This window comes from Triticum dicoccoides, chromosome 4B (genome assembly GCF_002162155.2).
Source record: "Triticum dicoccoides isolate Atlit2015 ecotype Zavitan chromosome 4B, WEW_v2.0, whole genome shotgun sequence".
Lineage (NCBI taxonomy): Eukaryota > Viridiplantae > Streptophyta > Magnoliopsida > Poales > Poaceae > Triticum > Triticum dicoccoides.
Genome location: NC_041387.1, coordinates 464,606,839 through 464,623,566, shown reverse-complemented (window position 1 = coordinate 464,623,566; position 16,728 = coordinate 464,606,839). Strand labels below are relative to the sequence as shown.

Below are 16,728 nucleotides of genomic sequence, written 5' to 3'. Positions count from 1 at the left end.
CATGCAGCCGGGTTTAGCTGGGTTGGGCCGAGGCGTGACCCAGAAACGTGGACTCGCTGGAGGCGGGTCACATGGTCAACCGGTCAGTGCGTTCGTTCGTCCTTTGCCCCCAAAACGAACAAAAGCGACGCGCTCCGCCACAAGCCGAGACCCGGTAAAACTTCCGCCTGCTCTGCTCTCCTCTCCCCCGCCTACCTCCTCGGCCTGTCCACAACACCACCACGAGGGGTCGGTGGCGGCGGCGCCGCAAAACATTCGGTTGGCTCGTCCCGGTGGGAACTGCCCGCAGCTCCACCCATCTGCTTCCGCCGCACCTACCAGCGCATCGTCTGCTCCTCGACCAGGTTGGCTACTACCCCTTCGGGCTTACCGGGTTGCCGAAAGTCTAGCTGATGATTAGTGTCGCCGTACAAATTTACAAGCTGGAGTAGGTTTGTAGCTTCCCTGCTTGTTCCCCTCCGTCGACTGCCGCGATCCGGTGGAGTAGGCCCGTGTGTGTGTGCGTTGTTTGCTCAATCGTGCTGAGATGGTTAATTTCGTCCCCTCGACAGCTCCGGGCGCAGATTAGAACTGGCTTCGGATAAAGGTCTCGGGGAGGCCACGGATTCGACGCATGGGGAGCTCCGCCAGCTGCCTCTGGAGCGGCTCCAAGTCGGAGCCAGGTCCAAATGGTCTAGCGGCCGCGGCGGCGTCTCCTCGTTCTGGTACGTTTCATTTGGTTCCATTCGTGTGCTAATGATTAATTGATAGTCCTGCTTAAAGCTTTCCAACATTCTACTCTTCGAATTTTAAGAACATACTTGCTGCTTGACATGGAAAGAGTGGGGGATTTGCTGCAAATCTGTCCTGCTTAGCCAACCAGTTTATGGTATCTCCTTACTAGTTGTTCCAATTATTCTAGTGTTGCAGATGGACGAGTGATGAGAAATTTAGGGTGCCTTCCCTAGTTAGTGCCTTGATAAAAGTCAATTTAACAATGGGGCTGAAGCACAGAGACTTCCATTAATACAAACCACAGAACACTATGAATTCTAACAGCAAAATGGTGTACCTTAATGTTTTGTAATAGGAAAAAAAATTAGATGTTTGTCGGCTTTTTCATACATATGATAGTGCTATTGGTATGATGTTCCCTTGAAGACAAGGCTAGGCCCAAAATTCCAAAACATTGCAGCAACATAAATGCTTTATGAGCATAATCGTAAGTTCACGCAAAATAATACACCAGACTGAACCAGCCTTTTGTGTTCTGCATTTCTTTTATGCTACCTGTGTCATCTGCAACTCAGGCTTAAATGAAACATTTCCTACACCAGAGGTTGTGTGATCCATCAAAAACTATACCATGACACACATCTGGCAATATCATAAGCAAGAAGAAAGATCAATTTTTCTATCTCAGTTTCTTGAACTAGTAAGCCGAGGTTTTGATATGTTTAATCATCTAACTGAGAGGATCTTGGTCATAACCATGGCACCCTCAAATCCTCAACCATAATGTTTACTATTATATGTTTCAGTGCATTTTTGCTCGGCCTTTCCTTTTTAACTGCCAATGATGATGTCAACTCTGAAAAAAAGTTCAGGCCATGTATTATCAAGATCCGGACGAAATATACAAGTCTTCTCCCTAAAAGAGTTGAAATCTGCCACACGGAATTTTCACATGATGAACTGCATTGGCCGTGGGGGTTTTGGACCAGTTTATAAGGTGAATCATTGGATCGTATTGCTGCCTTCTTACTTTATACTCCCTCCGTTCCAAAATAGATGACCCAACTTTGTACTAACTTTGGTACAAAGTTAGTACTCCCTCCGTCCCAAAATTCTTGTCTTAGATTTGTCTAGTCTAGATATTATACGGATGTATCTAATATCTAGACAAATCTAAGACAAGAATTTTGGGACGGAGGGAGTACAAAGTTGAGTCATCTATTTTGGAACGGAGGGAGTATGTCGTATGTTATCACTGCTCATTAGTCATACTTTACTGCCAATGTTCTCTTTTGGAAGAATGAATAACAGTGGTTCTCCTTCGCTTAGGGAGACCTGAGAGATGGCACCCAAGTTGCAATTAAAAGGCTTTCAGCTGAATCAAAGCAAGGAACTAATGAGTTCTTGACAGAGATCGATGTCATATCAAATGTGAGGCACCCCAACCTTGTAAAGCTCATTGGTTGCTGTGTCGAAGGGAATAACAGATTATTGGTGTATGAATATGCGGAGAACAACAGTTTGTCAAATGCTTTGCTTGGTAAGTTTAAGACTGGAATTTTACTTGCACAAAGTCTGACCTGTGTATTAACTTTCATAATCCTGTGCATTACCTTGTGATCAGGACCAAAGAGTAGATGTATTCCTTTGAACTGGCAAACAAGAGCTGCCATTTGTACTGGAACTGCTTCTGGTCTTGCATTTCTTCACGAGGAAGCACAACCACGCATAGTCCACCGTGATATCAAGGCTAGCAACATCTTACTTGATAAGACGCTGGTTCCTAAAATTGGAGATTTTGGACTGGCCAAGCTTTTCCCTGATGCCATCACTCACATTAGCACGCGTGTTGCCGGAACAATGTCAGTCCTCTCTATATCTTTTGGTGTATTTACTTGCTTTTACAGTGTGAGTTATTTGTATTTATGTAGATTTTCTCCGGAACAAATATCGTGCAGTACTTACTTTTAATGATGAAAGCAAAAATATTTCAATCAGCTGCCTTCAGTTACTTTTCTCCCAGTTGAACCAATTGACTTGTGATGCTGTCGAGACTATTAGTTGTATTTTGCTTTTTCCGTAACGACAAACTTCTATTGACATTTGCGGATATGATCTCTCCTGCAGGGGTTACTTGGCTCCAGAGTATGCATTATTGGGACAGTTAACCAAGAAAGCAGACATATATAGTTTTGGGGTGCTGCTTCTTGAAGTTATAAGTGGTGAAAGCAGCAGCAAATCGACTTGGGGGGAAGATATGCATGTCCTTGTGGAATGGGTAATTCACTTTCGCCTCTTCTTTCTCCATAGGATGCAATACCATGCTTGTATAGCTGCAGCATCATAAATCTGCGCACAAAAAGTCCTAGATTTCCCCATGGTAGACTCGCATCACATATTGGTGATGCTGATCCTATTTTTTCTTTTGCATAATTGACTTGGACTGAACTGCAGACATGGAAGCTGCGAGAAGAAGGGAGGCTTTTGGAAATTGTAGATCCAGATGTGGAAGAACACCCAGAGGAGCAAGTACTTCGTTTCATCAAGGTGGCACTTCTGTGCACCCAAGCAACAGCACAGCAGAGGCCATCCATGAAGCAGGTGGTCCATATGCTAGCTAATGAAACAGAAATCGATCTTCAAAACGCCGTCCCACCGGGTGTGCTGAAAGAACCCCGTCGTAAAATGGGCAGTTTGGGGGATTTGGCTCTGGACACGTCCTCGAGTCAGAGCACCAGAGCCAACGTGGCTGGCTCCTGCACCACACAGACCAGAGACATGAACAGCTGTAATTTTAGCACAACGGAGGTTTCACCTAGGTGATGTGGTGGACCAACTTGCAAACTTGTTTGCCACCTCCATCAGAGTGCCATGAGGTTTTGATGCGTCGAGTGCTGACGAGGTTTTTGTAGAAATGGAAAATTGCACATAATGTACTTGAAGCCCTGATTCAGGAGATAGACAGGATGCTGAGGGGAGTAGCTGTGAATTGCTGCTGTACAGAATGTGCACTTCACTTCTTCAAAGTTTAACACATGTTATTCTTTAGTGCTTGGTGTAGAGACGCGTTGCACAAGCATTATGTCGTTGGAGCTTCCCAACAGAAGGCAGCATATGAGATAGATGTCGCGAGGAACAGGCTGAACAGTTCCGTCCGTGCATATAACCCTAGTCACAATTTTAATTTCATAAGTTTACTTTTCTTCATGTAGAGTGAACATGTGTAGAAATTATGGTCAGTTTCTGCAGACCGTTGATACATTGTACTTTTTGTTCACGGTTGGATGTTGCAGTTTATAATTTTTTTACTGGACCGCACCTAGGGTAGCCCAATTGGAGCCAAATGTTTTCTCATGGGATCTTTGAATGACACTTACACATGTCAGGAAAGAAAAACTCTTCTGTTCCAAACGGAGTTACCCTCCGTTCACAAATATAAGATGTTTTATCTTTTTTCTGAATGTATAAAGAGATGTTTTAGTGTGTTTGTTCACTTGTTTCTATCCGTTTGTAGTCCATATTAAGATATTCAAAACATCTTATATTTGTGACGAAGGGAGTGCTGAGAATGAAATTATAAATATGACAATACCAAGACAACAAAGATATATTGTCAACGCCAAATGATTTTGACATTGCAAGCTTTGTACTCTTAATAAAGTACAGTATTTCAAATGTCAATATATGAATCCAATGCGTGTGTGTGTGAAAAAAAGTAGTTGTTTCATCTATATATTTGAATTGGGTGCAAGTAAAGATAATGAAGGGTGAATTCGGTGCAAGTAGAATGAATGTGCTAGGCTGGAAATATAGGTGATGTATACTAACATAACTACACCCTACATAGGATTGTAGGCAGTAGCCTATTTGATTCATAGCTTTCTAGGAACACAAAATGTAGTAGGAATACGTGTAAGACATGAACGTACATGTTTGGCTCGTAGAATTCTAGAAAAGAGGTGGTGGGTATGTCTTACCATTTTAGAATGTTTCGGAATTCCTTTTGATTCTTAAAAAAAATACTCCATTGGCTAATTCCGTTGAATCAAATGTAGCTAAAGTGAAAATCCTTTAAGAACAGGATGCTTGTGTTTTTCCAATGGGATTCCTTTGGATGAGGGCTTAAGTGTTTGTAAGCAAAGTTTAGATTATCCAGTAAGACACACTATATATGCTTCCAAACAAGACTCATAAAACAAAGCAAACATCAACCTTTCCGATGAGCAAAATACATCTTATTAGAGCTCTAGATTTATTCAATTCACGGGAGACAGTAGAAGGGTATTGTTTCTTTCTTCCCAACATGAACTGGGTGAAGAAACAATGAACAACTTTCCAACATGAACCGGGTGAAAAATGATGAACAACTAAAAAAACAACTTGGCACTCTATTCTTTGTCTACAAAAGCCGACTCTGCAAGATCAATTGCCCGAGCTAGGGCAGCTGCCTTATTCTCACATTCTTTTTGCTCATCGTCTGGGATACTATCAGCAACAATGCCCGCACCAGCCTGAAGGTGAGCAACCCACTCTCGGCGTCTATCTGAGCTTTTGTATGAGTACATTGTATTGTGGCTTGGAGCTGTTGAGAATACAATGGTGCGGAGAGCAAGAGCGATAAGCATGTCACCATCAAATGATATCCCTCCTAAGCCACCACTGTATGGTCCTCGTCTTGTGACTTCCAACTGATCTATTAGCTCCATGGCTTTTACCTGGTTATGTCAAACAAACTTTTAGAGCATAGCAATTTATTTAGAATAGAAAGGCACATTGATTGCTAAAAATATGTCAGTAGCTATAGCTGACTATTGTATGAATAAAGGATCTAAGCAATTCAATTGGAGTTTAGAGCACAGAGTACAATCTGAATTTTTTTTATCCAGTGATCTACTCCCTCTGTCCCATAATATAAGAACGTTTTTGACACTAGGACGGAGGGAGTAGCATGTATCAAGAATCCAGACAAACCATATGGCTAATATTTTGAAAATGCAAACTAACAATATCTACCGAGAAGAGGCAAAATGATATACATCGATTACAAAATTCTTCACGGTGCAAAGAGGCAATAAAGTTGTCAAACAAGTGCTTGACAAAAATAGAAACTGGTTAAGTTGGAGAGTATGTCCATATAAGAAGGTTGGAAGCAAGAGTTAACCTTTGGCGCCCCACTGACTGTTCCAACAGGCAATGCTGCTCGCAGTGCATCCCAGCTTTCAAGGCGATCATCTAACTCTCCACTGACCTGCATAGTGTTCAAAGTGAAATTACATTGGTGTTCGACATAACTGCAGAAAGCAATAATCCCTTGCCAATCACCATACATACCTACTTTTGTTTTATTAGAAGTTCTAAATGACAAACCAAGTCCTTATCTAGTGACAATTTTAATATGGGCTACATACGGATGTCTATAGACATATTTTAGAGTGTAGCACTCATTTTGCTTCGTATGTAGTCCGCATTGAAATCTCTAAAAAGCCTTATATTTAGGAACAGAGGGAGTATAACATATAGAGATGTCATACACAATGAATATCAATTATTCACAGTGCGAGATTTATTTGACCTATGAACTCTTTATTTTCTTTAATATACCATGATGGAAAAAGAAGATTAACGAATGGCAAAACCCACATGTGTAGAAATATAAGCAACAAAACGAAATAGAAACAAAATGACTAGCTTATTTTGATAACATGAAAAATGTAATCTGGCAGATAGTTGCCATATACTAAATTTATGCAAATTCTATTGTTAATGTGATAACCAAGAATAACTAGAGGAACTAACTGTAACCGTAAACTCCCGGTGTAAAATGGATGTGCCATATGAATCATAGATCACACAACACAAGTTTACCGTGGAGCTGATGTGCATGACATGGGAGTACCGCTCGATGTTCATCAACTTCTCCACCTTTACAGACCCAGATTTGGATACCTGTCAAGTCCATGCACTCATAAGAAAATTTTGTGATATTGCAGTGGTAGTAGGGCTAACACATTCCCTTTTGTAAGTCCTGGAGAATGGATATAATTGCAGCATAATAAAGCTGTCAAATTTAGTCCATGACTTGGTAAAAAGTTAAAAAGATTGCCTCAGAATGTAGAGTAGACAAAAGGAATACATACCTTGCCAACATCATTCCTTCCCAAGTCTACAAGCATAATGTGTTCGGCACATTGCTTTTGATCACTTAATAGTTGTTCCTCTTGCAATTTATCTTCATGCTCTGTCTTGCCCCTTCGTGTAGTCCCAGCAAGTGGCCGGTTAATAACCTTTCCCTATGTTTTTTACGGTGTAGATTAGCTAAAGGACAATGATGCCGTCTGGTTAATAGCAAAAAATGGGTCCACATACCTTCTCGACTTTTGTAAGAATTTCAGGACTAGATGCTACCAGGATACAACCTCTCGCCTAAAGATGATAAAGGGACATTAGCAAATCAGTGCTTATACAATGTTCTAATGGTACACAATACATATTGATACCATCAATAATTTCTTGTAATCAGATAAAAAAATACCCAAAAGATCTGGTAAATTTACCTGCACATATGCCATGTATGGGCTTGGGTTGACAATTCGTAAAGCTCGGTAAACCTCAAATGGAGTGGCATAAGTTCGCCTCTCAAAACGCTGGCTTAAAACAATCTGGAAAATATTACCGGCCAGAATATGCTCCTTAGCCTGCATAACAGCACCCTTGTACTCATCACTTGTCATGGTCGATTTGTTCAAGGGTGTACCGAACTGCCGAGTATGTAGCTTCACAAATCCTGGAGAGAGCTTGGGGCTGGGGTAGAAATTAAATTGATATACAGGTTGTAAGCACCAAACAAAAATTAGCAAAATATTATATTTAAGGAAAAGACACAGCATATCTTACACATTTGCATTGTGAACTTTAGACAGCAACCGCTTCAATCGAGACCTGCCATCTTTGTATGCTTCCTCGGTGGATGCATGCCGGTCCACACTTACCCAATGGATGACATATACTTTCTGCAACAAGCACAGAGCCACAGAATTTGAAATGAATACAAGCTTTCCACTAATTGAAATGAGGAACAAGTAAATGTTATTTTGACTAATCAGTTGCAACCTACTGAACATGGAACAACAGGAATGATGTAATTTCACTTGATGCGGTAATGAGCTAAAAAATGACAGGCTTGCACTGTTTAGTTTAGTTCTTCCTATGGCCAATGGTGTACCAATACCATGCACTACTATCGATTTGCTTCCTTGAAAAGAGATGCATAAACTGATAGTGATGAACCAAGTATATCAAATAACGTGAAAGAAGTATGAAGAACAGTAGCTGTCCCTGGCAACAACAAATCAGAATTTTGTTCAAGATGACATGCTAGAAATGGATATTGAGGAATTAAGCACCTTCTCAACATTGTCAAAGACAAGAACATCATCGTAAAGCCCCAAGTGAACATCAGGGAGGTTCCTATCATCGTGGGGAGCACCAGAGAAAGGTATCTTCTTCTTTTCGACATAGCGGACTGTATCATAGGAAAAGAACCCAACCCATCCACCTATCACAAACAAGGAAAAAATATGCAATTATTACCATTTCAACATCAGGCAACTATCATTTATATTTCTCTTATGTTTTAGTTGATTTTGGCCGCTCACCACTGAAGGCCTCAGGGAGCTGGTCGATCTCCTGCGGGTGCCATCCCTCCATTATGCTCCTGGGAACCTGCATAGGATCATCCATGATCTTCTCCGTCACCTCAGCCTTCTCATGGTCCATGATGGTGACCTTGTTCTCCTTGGCCACGACCTCCATCACCGGGTGGGCTCCCACCATGCTGTAACGACCCTTGAATCCATTCCAGTTTCAGAGGGTTATTCCCAAGGATAAGAATGGATAGAGGAGTAGATTAGTGAGGAGTGACGTACAACGTTGGTGGTCCCCTCGAGCCCCTGCTCGACGGACTCGAAGAGGAAGCTGGGGGTGTCCATGTCGTCCTCGGGGACGAGGCAGCGGTAGGCGAGCACGGGGGTGAGGTGATCCGACACGATGCACTCCCACACGGGCACCAGGTTGCCCTTGCCGGTCCCCCGTGCCGCCGCCTCAAAGAAGCGCCTCCTGTCCTCCTCCTCCGCCTTCGCGGCGGCGCTCCCATTGATCACCGGGGTCGCGCTCGCCCTCGCGCTCGCCGACGAGCACCTCAGGCCGCTGCTGCTCCTCCTCCTCCCTCGTGCCGCCACCGCCCTCGATCTGCCCGCTGCCGCAGCCGCGGGCGGGGCGGGGTGGGCAGCGAGGCGCGAGGGCGAGAACGTGGCGGCGGCTAGGGATTCCATTGCGGATTGAACTGTCCTTCCGCTTCCTGCTCAACAACGGTCTGACACTGCTCTGTCAGATTTCGCGCTCGGAGAAAGAGATTGGGAGGGCGCGTATATATACGAGATGGGATGAGAAGCTGCAATCCGGTTGAGTTTAGAGGTGGTGGTGGTGGGAGTTGAATCCCAAAGCAGAGAGGGAGGAGAAGGCGTCTCCGGGTCCGGCGGCTCTCGCGAGCTCTGGGTTTTGACTCTTCTGATGGGGGAGAGGATGACCACGAGACGATTCACTGTGACATGTGATAAGTTTTGTTTGTTGATTGGATTGGCAGGTAATGAATACTAAGTTATACAAATAGAAACTACTTACAAAAAATTAACTACTGCCTAAACTACTTACAAGCACTGGAGTACTTGTTTTGGCAGAGTTTTGCTAAACAGATAAAACTTCGGGAACGTCAGATTAAGCATGCCAATTCAAACGTATTTCCATCCTCGTGACAACTTAAGTTACCTTATGATCGATTCGCCATGGTTAAAATCCGGCGTTTGATTTATAACAAAATCCTAAAACGTTACCATGGCAATATTTTCTCCAGTGGAGGAAATGTTATTTCCATGACCAAATCACAAATGTTTAGGCCTTGTTATCTATCAGTAATGGCGAAGTATTTTTTTTTCAATGGGAGGCGACGTTCTCATCATCGGCAAATCGTGGACATTGAGTTCATCGATCTCAAGATCCATCGTCTCAGTCACTCGAAGATGCTTAAAGAAGTAGGATGTGTATGCATACATTTATAGGGACGACTATATATATGCGTATGTGAGCATCAGTATCTTTTTTTCGACAAAGGGTGAATTTTATTGACTCAAAATGATGCATCAAGAGGATTCAAAACACGATAAACCCACACCCGGCCTCTGCATTGCTAAGGTGCACGCATCCAACACCAACACACACAAATACGCTGGTAACTAGCAAAGTCATAAGACAAAAGCTAAATGTAGACGAGGTAAAAAAAAAGTCTCAAGCAGCCAGATCCACGATCGTCAAAACTGAAACAATGACAATATCTACACCAAACATATCATGACACCACATGGACGACGAGGTCTTCAACAACAACGCCTTCAGGAAAGGAGCGACGTCGCTGGATGCAGCTACTAAGGCCAGAATCTAGGTTTACACGCCGAAGAATCAGTCCGGAGCATGTCCGAGCAATGCCTTCAACAAGGTAATGACGTAGAAGAAGCATCATCATTGTCAGGTATAAGCAACTCCGGTCGAACCTAGGCTTTCACCCCAGAGTTCTAGACCGGATGCTCGAGTAGCACCACCATCGAAGTCAATCATGTGTTGTCGCCATCACTTTTTAGTGATCCCAGCAACTAAATGCGATGTCGTCGCCGCTGCCAAACCATTCTGTATCAAGCCATCATACGTAGTTTTGCATCTCACCGCCGAAGTCAGCCGTGTGGTCTCAAAAGATGAACCCTCCCTAAGACCTTTGGATGATCACCGCTTTCATGGAGCCGCAGGAGGTCGCTGTACTACAGTCTTCGGTCACCACCAAACGCCCGACCAGATTTGGATCACTATCATCAAGTCTCCCAAATCTTAATCAAGGCAACCACGCCGGGCCGTACCAAGTTGCGACCGCCTGACTAGAAATCCGACCGTCTGCCATGCCGTAGACAGTCGCCGATTCTTCTTGGTCGCCCGCACACCGGTACTATGCCACCGCTGAGTAGAATCATGTTGGGGCCGTCGTCCACGCGTGCGCTGCAGATCCGCGCTAGGAGACACCAAGTGCGCCCGCTACCTCGGATCAGCCGACTGCCGCCGCGCTGCGACCTCCGCACGCCACGCCGGCTGCATCTGTATTGTGGTTCTAAAAGACATGCATGAGTAGTGTTGTGCATGAGGCCGGCTAGAACTTTGAAATATGACCGGAACTTGTAATCTAACATGTGTTGATATATCTATATCTATATTTATGTCGATATAAAAAGACCCAAAAACAGATTTAACTAATATCGACAATCATTCCATGTCAATCCAACGACTTCGGTTTCCCGAATGACGAAAGCTCAACATGTTTAGCATGCAATAAATATTATACCAAATATATCAACCCTAATCATGTAATTATCATCGATTAATATCTTTTTTGGCGGAGCATGCAATTAATATCCTACTCCCCCTGGTCCTTTTTACTCCACGTATTATATTTCTGTCAAGTCAAACATTGCAAAGTTTAACCAATTTTATATTTAAAAATATCAACATCTACAATACAAAATATATATACCATGATTCATAACGAATCTAACAATATTGATTTGACATTGTGAATGTTGATACTACTTTTTATATGCTTGTCAATAGAGATACTTTGACTTTGGATAAAATTTATATGCACACTAAAAAGGATTGGAGGGAATACCTAGTATCATCATGCAATTAATAATCTATACCAAATACGAAACTACTTCAGAGACGATATATGCTGATGCCAAATCCAACAGCTTTGTGCACTTAGGTCTGACTCATGGATGGTGGGATATGCACTCGTACCACGAGAGACACGATGCACTTTTGACACTTGATATTCATGTGCGAACACAAGAGGCGCTTGCTGCACGCTGGACAAGTTTTGTTGCACGTTTATAATAAGCCAGTAATCTCCTGGCCGGTGGGGCCGGGTCATGGGTGGATCCAGGTGAACTTTTATCCATCTGCCTCGTCAGAGAAACACAGAGCATCTCGTCGCATATAGTATAAACCAAAACAAAAGAAAAAAATTCTAGTAAATTAGATGGAGCATCTTGTATGCATGCCCGCCGCTCTATTTGGCCCATATCCATATGCTCCCCGCCTCCCCGCCAACCACTTGGGAGCAAGTCTTCTGTTCCAAGAGTCAGCGCCCGAGCACCGCCGGTGCCGGAGCCGGGGCACCCACGGCGACCGGGCGACGGGCACGACACGCCGGCGGAGTGGCCCGGTCACGCGAGAATTCGCCGTCACGCTGTGCGCGCAGTAGACCGTGCTGCGGTCGAAAAAGAAACCGTCGGGCTTCCGTGCACGACGTTTGTTTTGCAGTTTTCCGCCCGCGCGCGCCTGGGCACGGGGCGAGGCGAAGCTGCGCGGAAACGCCGACGCGCGCCCGTGACACCGCACCACGGTTGGTGGGCAGGTCGTCGTCGTTCAGCATTCCATTGATCCGTATCTTCCGAGGTGGACTGCTGCTTGGAGAACCGGAGAATGAGAGACTGCCATCGCCTTTACAGACCTCAAGCGCACCTCCAACCCTTTCCTGTCGTTCAACTCCTCAAACGACTCACTAAAACTCAACTCCTCAATTTTATTTGAAACGAGAACTCCTCAAATTTGATCTGTGTCGTGTTTTCTCTGAGAGCATCTTACAACCGGACTTGATAAATCCGGGCCCTATACACCTGCGGGCGTGTCCGCGGACACTGCCGGATGGCCCTTCATATGAGCTGCCACACATTCACGCACCTCAAACGGAAAGTCTCAAATTCATGTAATCCACACACGTTGATCATATGATATAGGTTGTTCTATTCAACCGTTCAAAACAAAGCAAAGCAAATTATAGTTCAACAACAATCCGGACATGTCAAAATGAAATCACTCGCCGGACGCCACTGGCCGGATCACTCGCCGGACGCCATCCATGTCGCCTGCTCCGAGGTCATACTTGCGTCCTGCTCCGCCTGCATCCAGGCGGCATGCTCCGCCTGCATCCTTGCCGCATGCTCCGCTGCTGCCAGAGCCGCCCTCGACCCCTCGTACTTCCTATGGTCGTTGATCTTCATATTCTTCTCCACAAGTCACTTCTTTGCATGCTCGTCCAAGAGGGTTTTGTCCGCCAACATATGATCTTTGCATGCTCCGCGTCCCATGCGAGTTGCAACCTCTCTGGCCTTCTCGAGCTCACTGTTGCTCACATTTGATCACCGCCTCTTGTTTCTTCAACTCGATCTTCTCGTTCTCAATTTCCAGCTTCTTCTCCGCCCTCTTCCGGTCCCAATCCATCCTCTCTTTTTTGCGCATCCAACATGAGTTTGTACCTCTCCTCTTTCTTGTTCTCCCTCGCCAAAAAATGCCCGTCATGTGGTGGACATTTTTGTAGCTGCAGCGTCAAGTGAGGCCCTTGCCTTCTCCCACTTGTTTCCCATGACTTGCCGGTTATGTTTTGGGAAAGTAGCTCTTCCATTCTTGACAACAATATCGTCCTCTTCATCGTCCAACCAATTGATTGGTGCGAGCTTGAGCCATCATTCCTCTTCTTGTCGGCCTTAAGATCGGTCACAAGTTATGTCCACTTTGACACTCCATTCAATATGATCCAACAATGGCTAAAGGCAAAATGACTTCTTTCTTGTTTAGTGATACAAAGTGGCCGCCACTGACGAGGATGCAGACATGGGGTAGGGTCATAGGCCTGACCTATACGTCCCACCCAAGGTCACTACCCTGGAATATAAAAGGACCAAGAGACAACAGGAGAGCGCCGGTTGAACACGTCGAGTGCAATCCACTCGACGACCACATCACTCGGAGGTACTCCTCCCTACCGTCACTCGACCATATGGAGAGTCACTCGACCTACTGAAGACCAGGAGTCGCTCAGCACTGCAACGGTCAGGCGTTCACTCCATAGTCTTTAAGATCATTAATAGCACTTATGGCTGACGCTATCAGTAACGCCCTGTCTTTATGTACATTGAACCTCTTGTAATGGAGGATGGCTGGGGTCCTGGCGCACTCTATATAAGCCACCCCCTCCTCTGGTACAAGGGTTCGCACCCCCTGTAATATCACACACATAATCCAATCGACCGCCTCCGGGCACCGAGACATAGGGTTGTTACTTCCACTGTGAAGGGCCTGAACTTGTAAATCCCGTGTGTACACCTTCACCATAGCTGAGATCTTGCCTCTCCATACCTACCCCCCTTTCTACTGTCAGTCTTATGACCACGACAGTTGGCGCCCACCTTGGGGCAGGTGTCTTGGCGACTTGTTGGTGAAGTTGCAAGTTTTACCGATCATCATCATCATGGTTTCCGGCGGCGGACTTGCTGAGGGTCGTGAGATCCGTCTCGGCGCGCTCGTTTTCGTCGCCGACGACTCCGCGTGGCTTCAAGAAGCTCCCCTGGACGTTGAGGCGCTCCCCGTCCGAGGGGCGACGCACTTCCGCGCGTGCGTCCGCGGCGTCCTTCTCCGGCAGTCGTTGGCTCAGTATCAGTCGGCTCCGACTGTGTTTTCCCTCCCCACTGTCCGCCGCTGCAAGCGATCCGGTCGATCGCGACTCCAGCGGTGGGTGAAGCACGTGGTGGTTCGGCGTTCGGCCACCCATCAAGTCGCGGCAATCGAGCCCGACGAAACCCTCCACGGCCTGTTCGATCTGTCGACTGGCTCCGCGGAGACCGCATCCGAATGTGATAGCAGCGACCCTGCGGCATCTTGATGGTCGACAGGCCCCACAGTCCGCCCGGTTTTCGCCATGAGGACGGTGAAGACAAAGACGACGATCCGTCGCGTGTCCATGAGGAATACCGACCCGAACCCCTCTCTTCACAGCAGAGAGAAGAACTTCATCGCCGCAACATGGATGCACTCCACACGCCCATTGTTGGAGAAACCCCCGAGGCTCGGGCCTTGGAGGAGGTGCGCCTAGTCAATTTGGCTGAGCGCACTCGACTGGATAACCTTCAGCGTGCTCTGGACGAGCGCGCTTAGGAGCGGATCCATGAGTCCAGTCGACGACAGCTTTTTCTGCCTCCATCTAAGGTATATCGTACTCCGATTCAGAACCTCGCAGCTGCGGCCCGAATAGCAGAGTCGATTCAGCCTTCCCAGTCTGAGGCTGGCAGAGGGCTGATGCAGATCCGGGCCACTCCGGGTAGCAGGAGAGCAGAACACTGCAGTGTCTCAGTCGCGGAATAGGATTCACAGCAGATCCGTAGTAGCGGATACAGTCCAGTCGGCCCATAGCCCAAGACCGCCCCTGCGGCGTGAAGGCCGTGGACAGTATGATCATCAGTTCGACCGCGACAATCATCGTCGAGTGCCTACGCCTCCTCCAAGGAGTGCGTCGTACGTGCCTCGGCAGAACGATGACAGACGCCATCAAAGTGGCGAGCGTAGAGCTCCAGGCGACCCAAGAGAGCCAGGCTTTGATGCGAGATCCAGTCTCGTTCAAGGTTTGGTTGACCGGAACAGAGCACATAGAGAAGACCCTGGCAGAGATCGTCCGAGTGGCAGCAGATTGCATGTTTCAGGCCCAGAGTGTTTCAGCAGAGTCATCAGGGCAGCAATAATTTCTCCCAACTTCAGGCTGGCAACGGGAGTCAGTAAGTTCACTGGAGAATCCAAGCCTAAAACCTGGCTTGAGGATTACCGAGTGGATGTGCAGATTGGAGGCGGAAACGATGAGATAGTGATGAAGCATCTCCCTCTTATGTTGGAAGGGTCGGCCCGAGCATGGTTGACTCAGTTGACTCCAGGCAGTATACACAGTTGGGAGGAGCTAGCTCGAGTGTTCGTAAGAACTTTTGAGGGCACGTGCAAGCGACCAGCAGGGTTGCCCGAGTTGCAGCATTGTGTGCAGAAGCCAAATGAGACTCTGAGGGAATTCATTCAGAGATTGACTACTTTGCATCACACCGTTGAAAATGTATCAGAGCATCAAGCAGTATGCGCTTTCAAGGAAGGCGTCAAATACAGAGAGTTGGTCTTGAAATTTGGTCAGACTAGGGATATGACTCTGACTCGGATGATGGAGATAGCAACCCGGTACGCTAACGGAGAAGAAGAGGATCGATTCCATAGCGGGAAGAGTAAACCAGTCGGCCAAGAGGCCGGTGGGGGTAACTCCAGTCGGAAACAGAAGCGTAAGGCCGAACCAGCGGCACCTGGATAGATTGCAGCAGTGACTCAAGGAAAGTTTAAGGGAAAACCTAAGGGGCCCTGGCCACCCAACAAGGTAAAGGATCAAGTAGGAAATGATGTGCTGGATTTGCCATGTCATATCCACATGAAGAAGGATGAAGAAGGTAATCTGATTTACCCGAAGCATACCACTCGGCAATGTTGACTCCTGATCCAGCAGTTCCGAGAGAAACAACCCAATGAGAAGGAGAAAGAGTCGGACAAAGATGAGGATGAAGAGAAAGACGATGGTTATCCCAAAGTCAATTCAACACTGATGATTTTTGCTGATGTTGAGAGCAAGAGTCGATTGAAGGTCATCAACAGAGAAGTGAATATAGCCGCTCCGGCGATGATGACCACATACCTGAGATGGTCTCAGACAGCCATCACGTTCGACCAGTCTGACCATCCTGCTCGTGTAGCCACCCCTGGAAGGCAAGCACTGGTGGTCGACCCCGTGGTCGGGGGCACTCGACTGACCAAAGTACTGATGGACGGTGGCAGTGGTTTGAACATCCTTTACGCTGAAACCTTGAAGGGGATGGGCATTCCGATGTCCAAACTTAGCGAGAGCAACATGAGTTTTCATGGTGTTATCCCTGGAAAGAAAGCCGAATCACTCGGCCAGATCGCCCTCAACGTGGTTTTCGGTGATTCCAAGCATTACCGTAAGGAGAAGTTGACATTTGAAGTCGTGGATTTCCAGAGTGCCTATCATGCCATCCTGGGTAGGCC

The 16,728-nt window shown here is 46.2% G+C and overlaps 2 protein-coding genes across 4 annotated transcripts; one reads left to right on the top strand and one right to left on the bottom strand.

Annotated features, from left to right (window-relative positions):
- The first annotated feature begins 203 nt into the window (after window positions 1-203).
- On the top strand, window positions 204-4,047 carry LOC119290902 (cold-responsive protein kinase 1-like). Of its 3 annotated transcripts, none has more exons than XM_037569576.1 (7): window positions 204-344; window positions 552-704; window positions 1,587-1,711; window positions 2,044-2,254; window positions 2,339-2,576; window positions 2,842-2,992; window positions 3,169-4,047. In XM_037569576.1, exons 2-7 carry the CDS (start codon window positions 614-616, stop codon window positions 3,535-3,537), a joined length of 1,185 nt encoding a protein of 394 aa, XP_037425473.1. In that variant the 5' UTR covers window positions 204-344; window positions 552-613; the 3' UTR covers window positions 3,538-4,047. The 3 variants fall into 3 exon arrangements, with proteins under 3 accessions (XP_037425473.1, XP_037425474.1, XP_037425475.1); XM_037569577.1 differs by lacking the exon at window positions 204-344 and adding an exon at window positions 414-431; XM_037569578.1 differs by lacking the exon at window positions 204-344 and having other exon boundaries at window positions 569-704; window positions 1,521-1,711.
- Window positions 4,048-4,912: 865 nt separating this feature from the next.
- Window positions 4,913-9,296, bottom strand: LOC119290901 (anthranilate synthase alpha subunit 2, chloroplastic-like). The gene is made up of 10 exons (XM_037569574.1): window positions 8,640-9,296; window positions 8,370-8,559; window positions 8,118-8,269; window positions 7,609-7,724; window positions 7,269-7,515; window positions 7,081-7,137; window positions 6,852-7,004; window positions 6,580-6,660; window positions 5,876-5,962; window positions 4,913-5,429 (listed from the first exon to the last, which is right to left on the bottom strand). Exons 1-10 carry the CDS (start codon window positions 9,042-9,044, stop codon window positions 5,103-5,105), a joined length of 1,815 nt encoding a protein of 604 aa, XP_037425471.1. The 5' UTR covers window positions 9,045-9,296; the 3' UTR covers window positions 4,913-5,102.
- Between the last annotated feature and the right edge of the window lie 7,432 nt (window positions 9,297-16,728).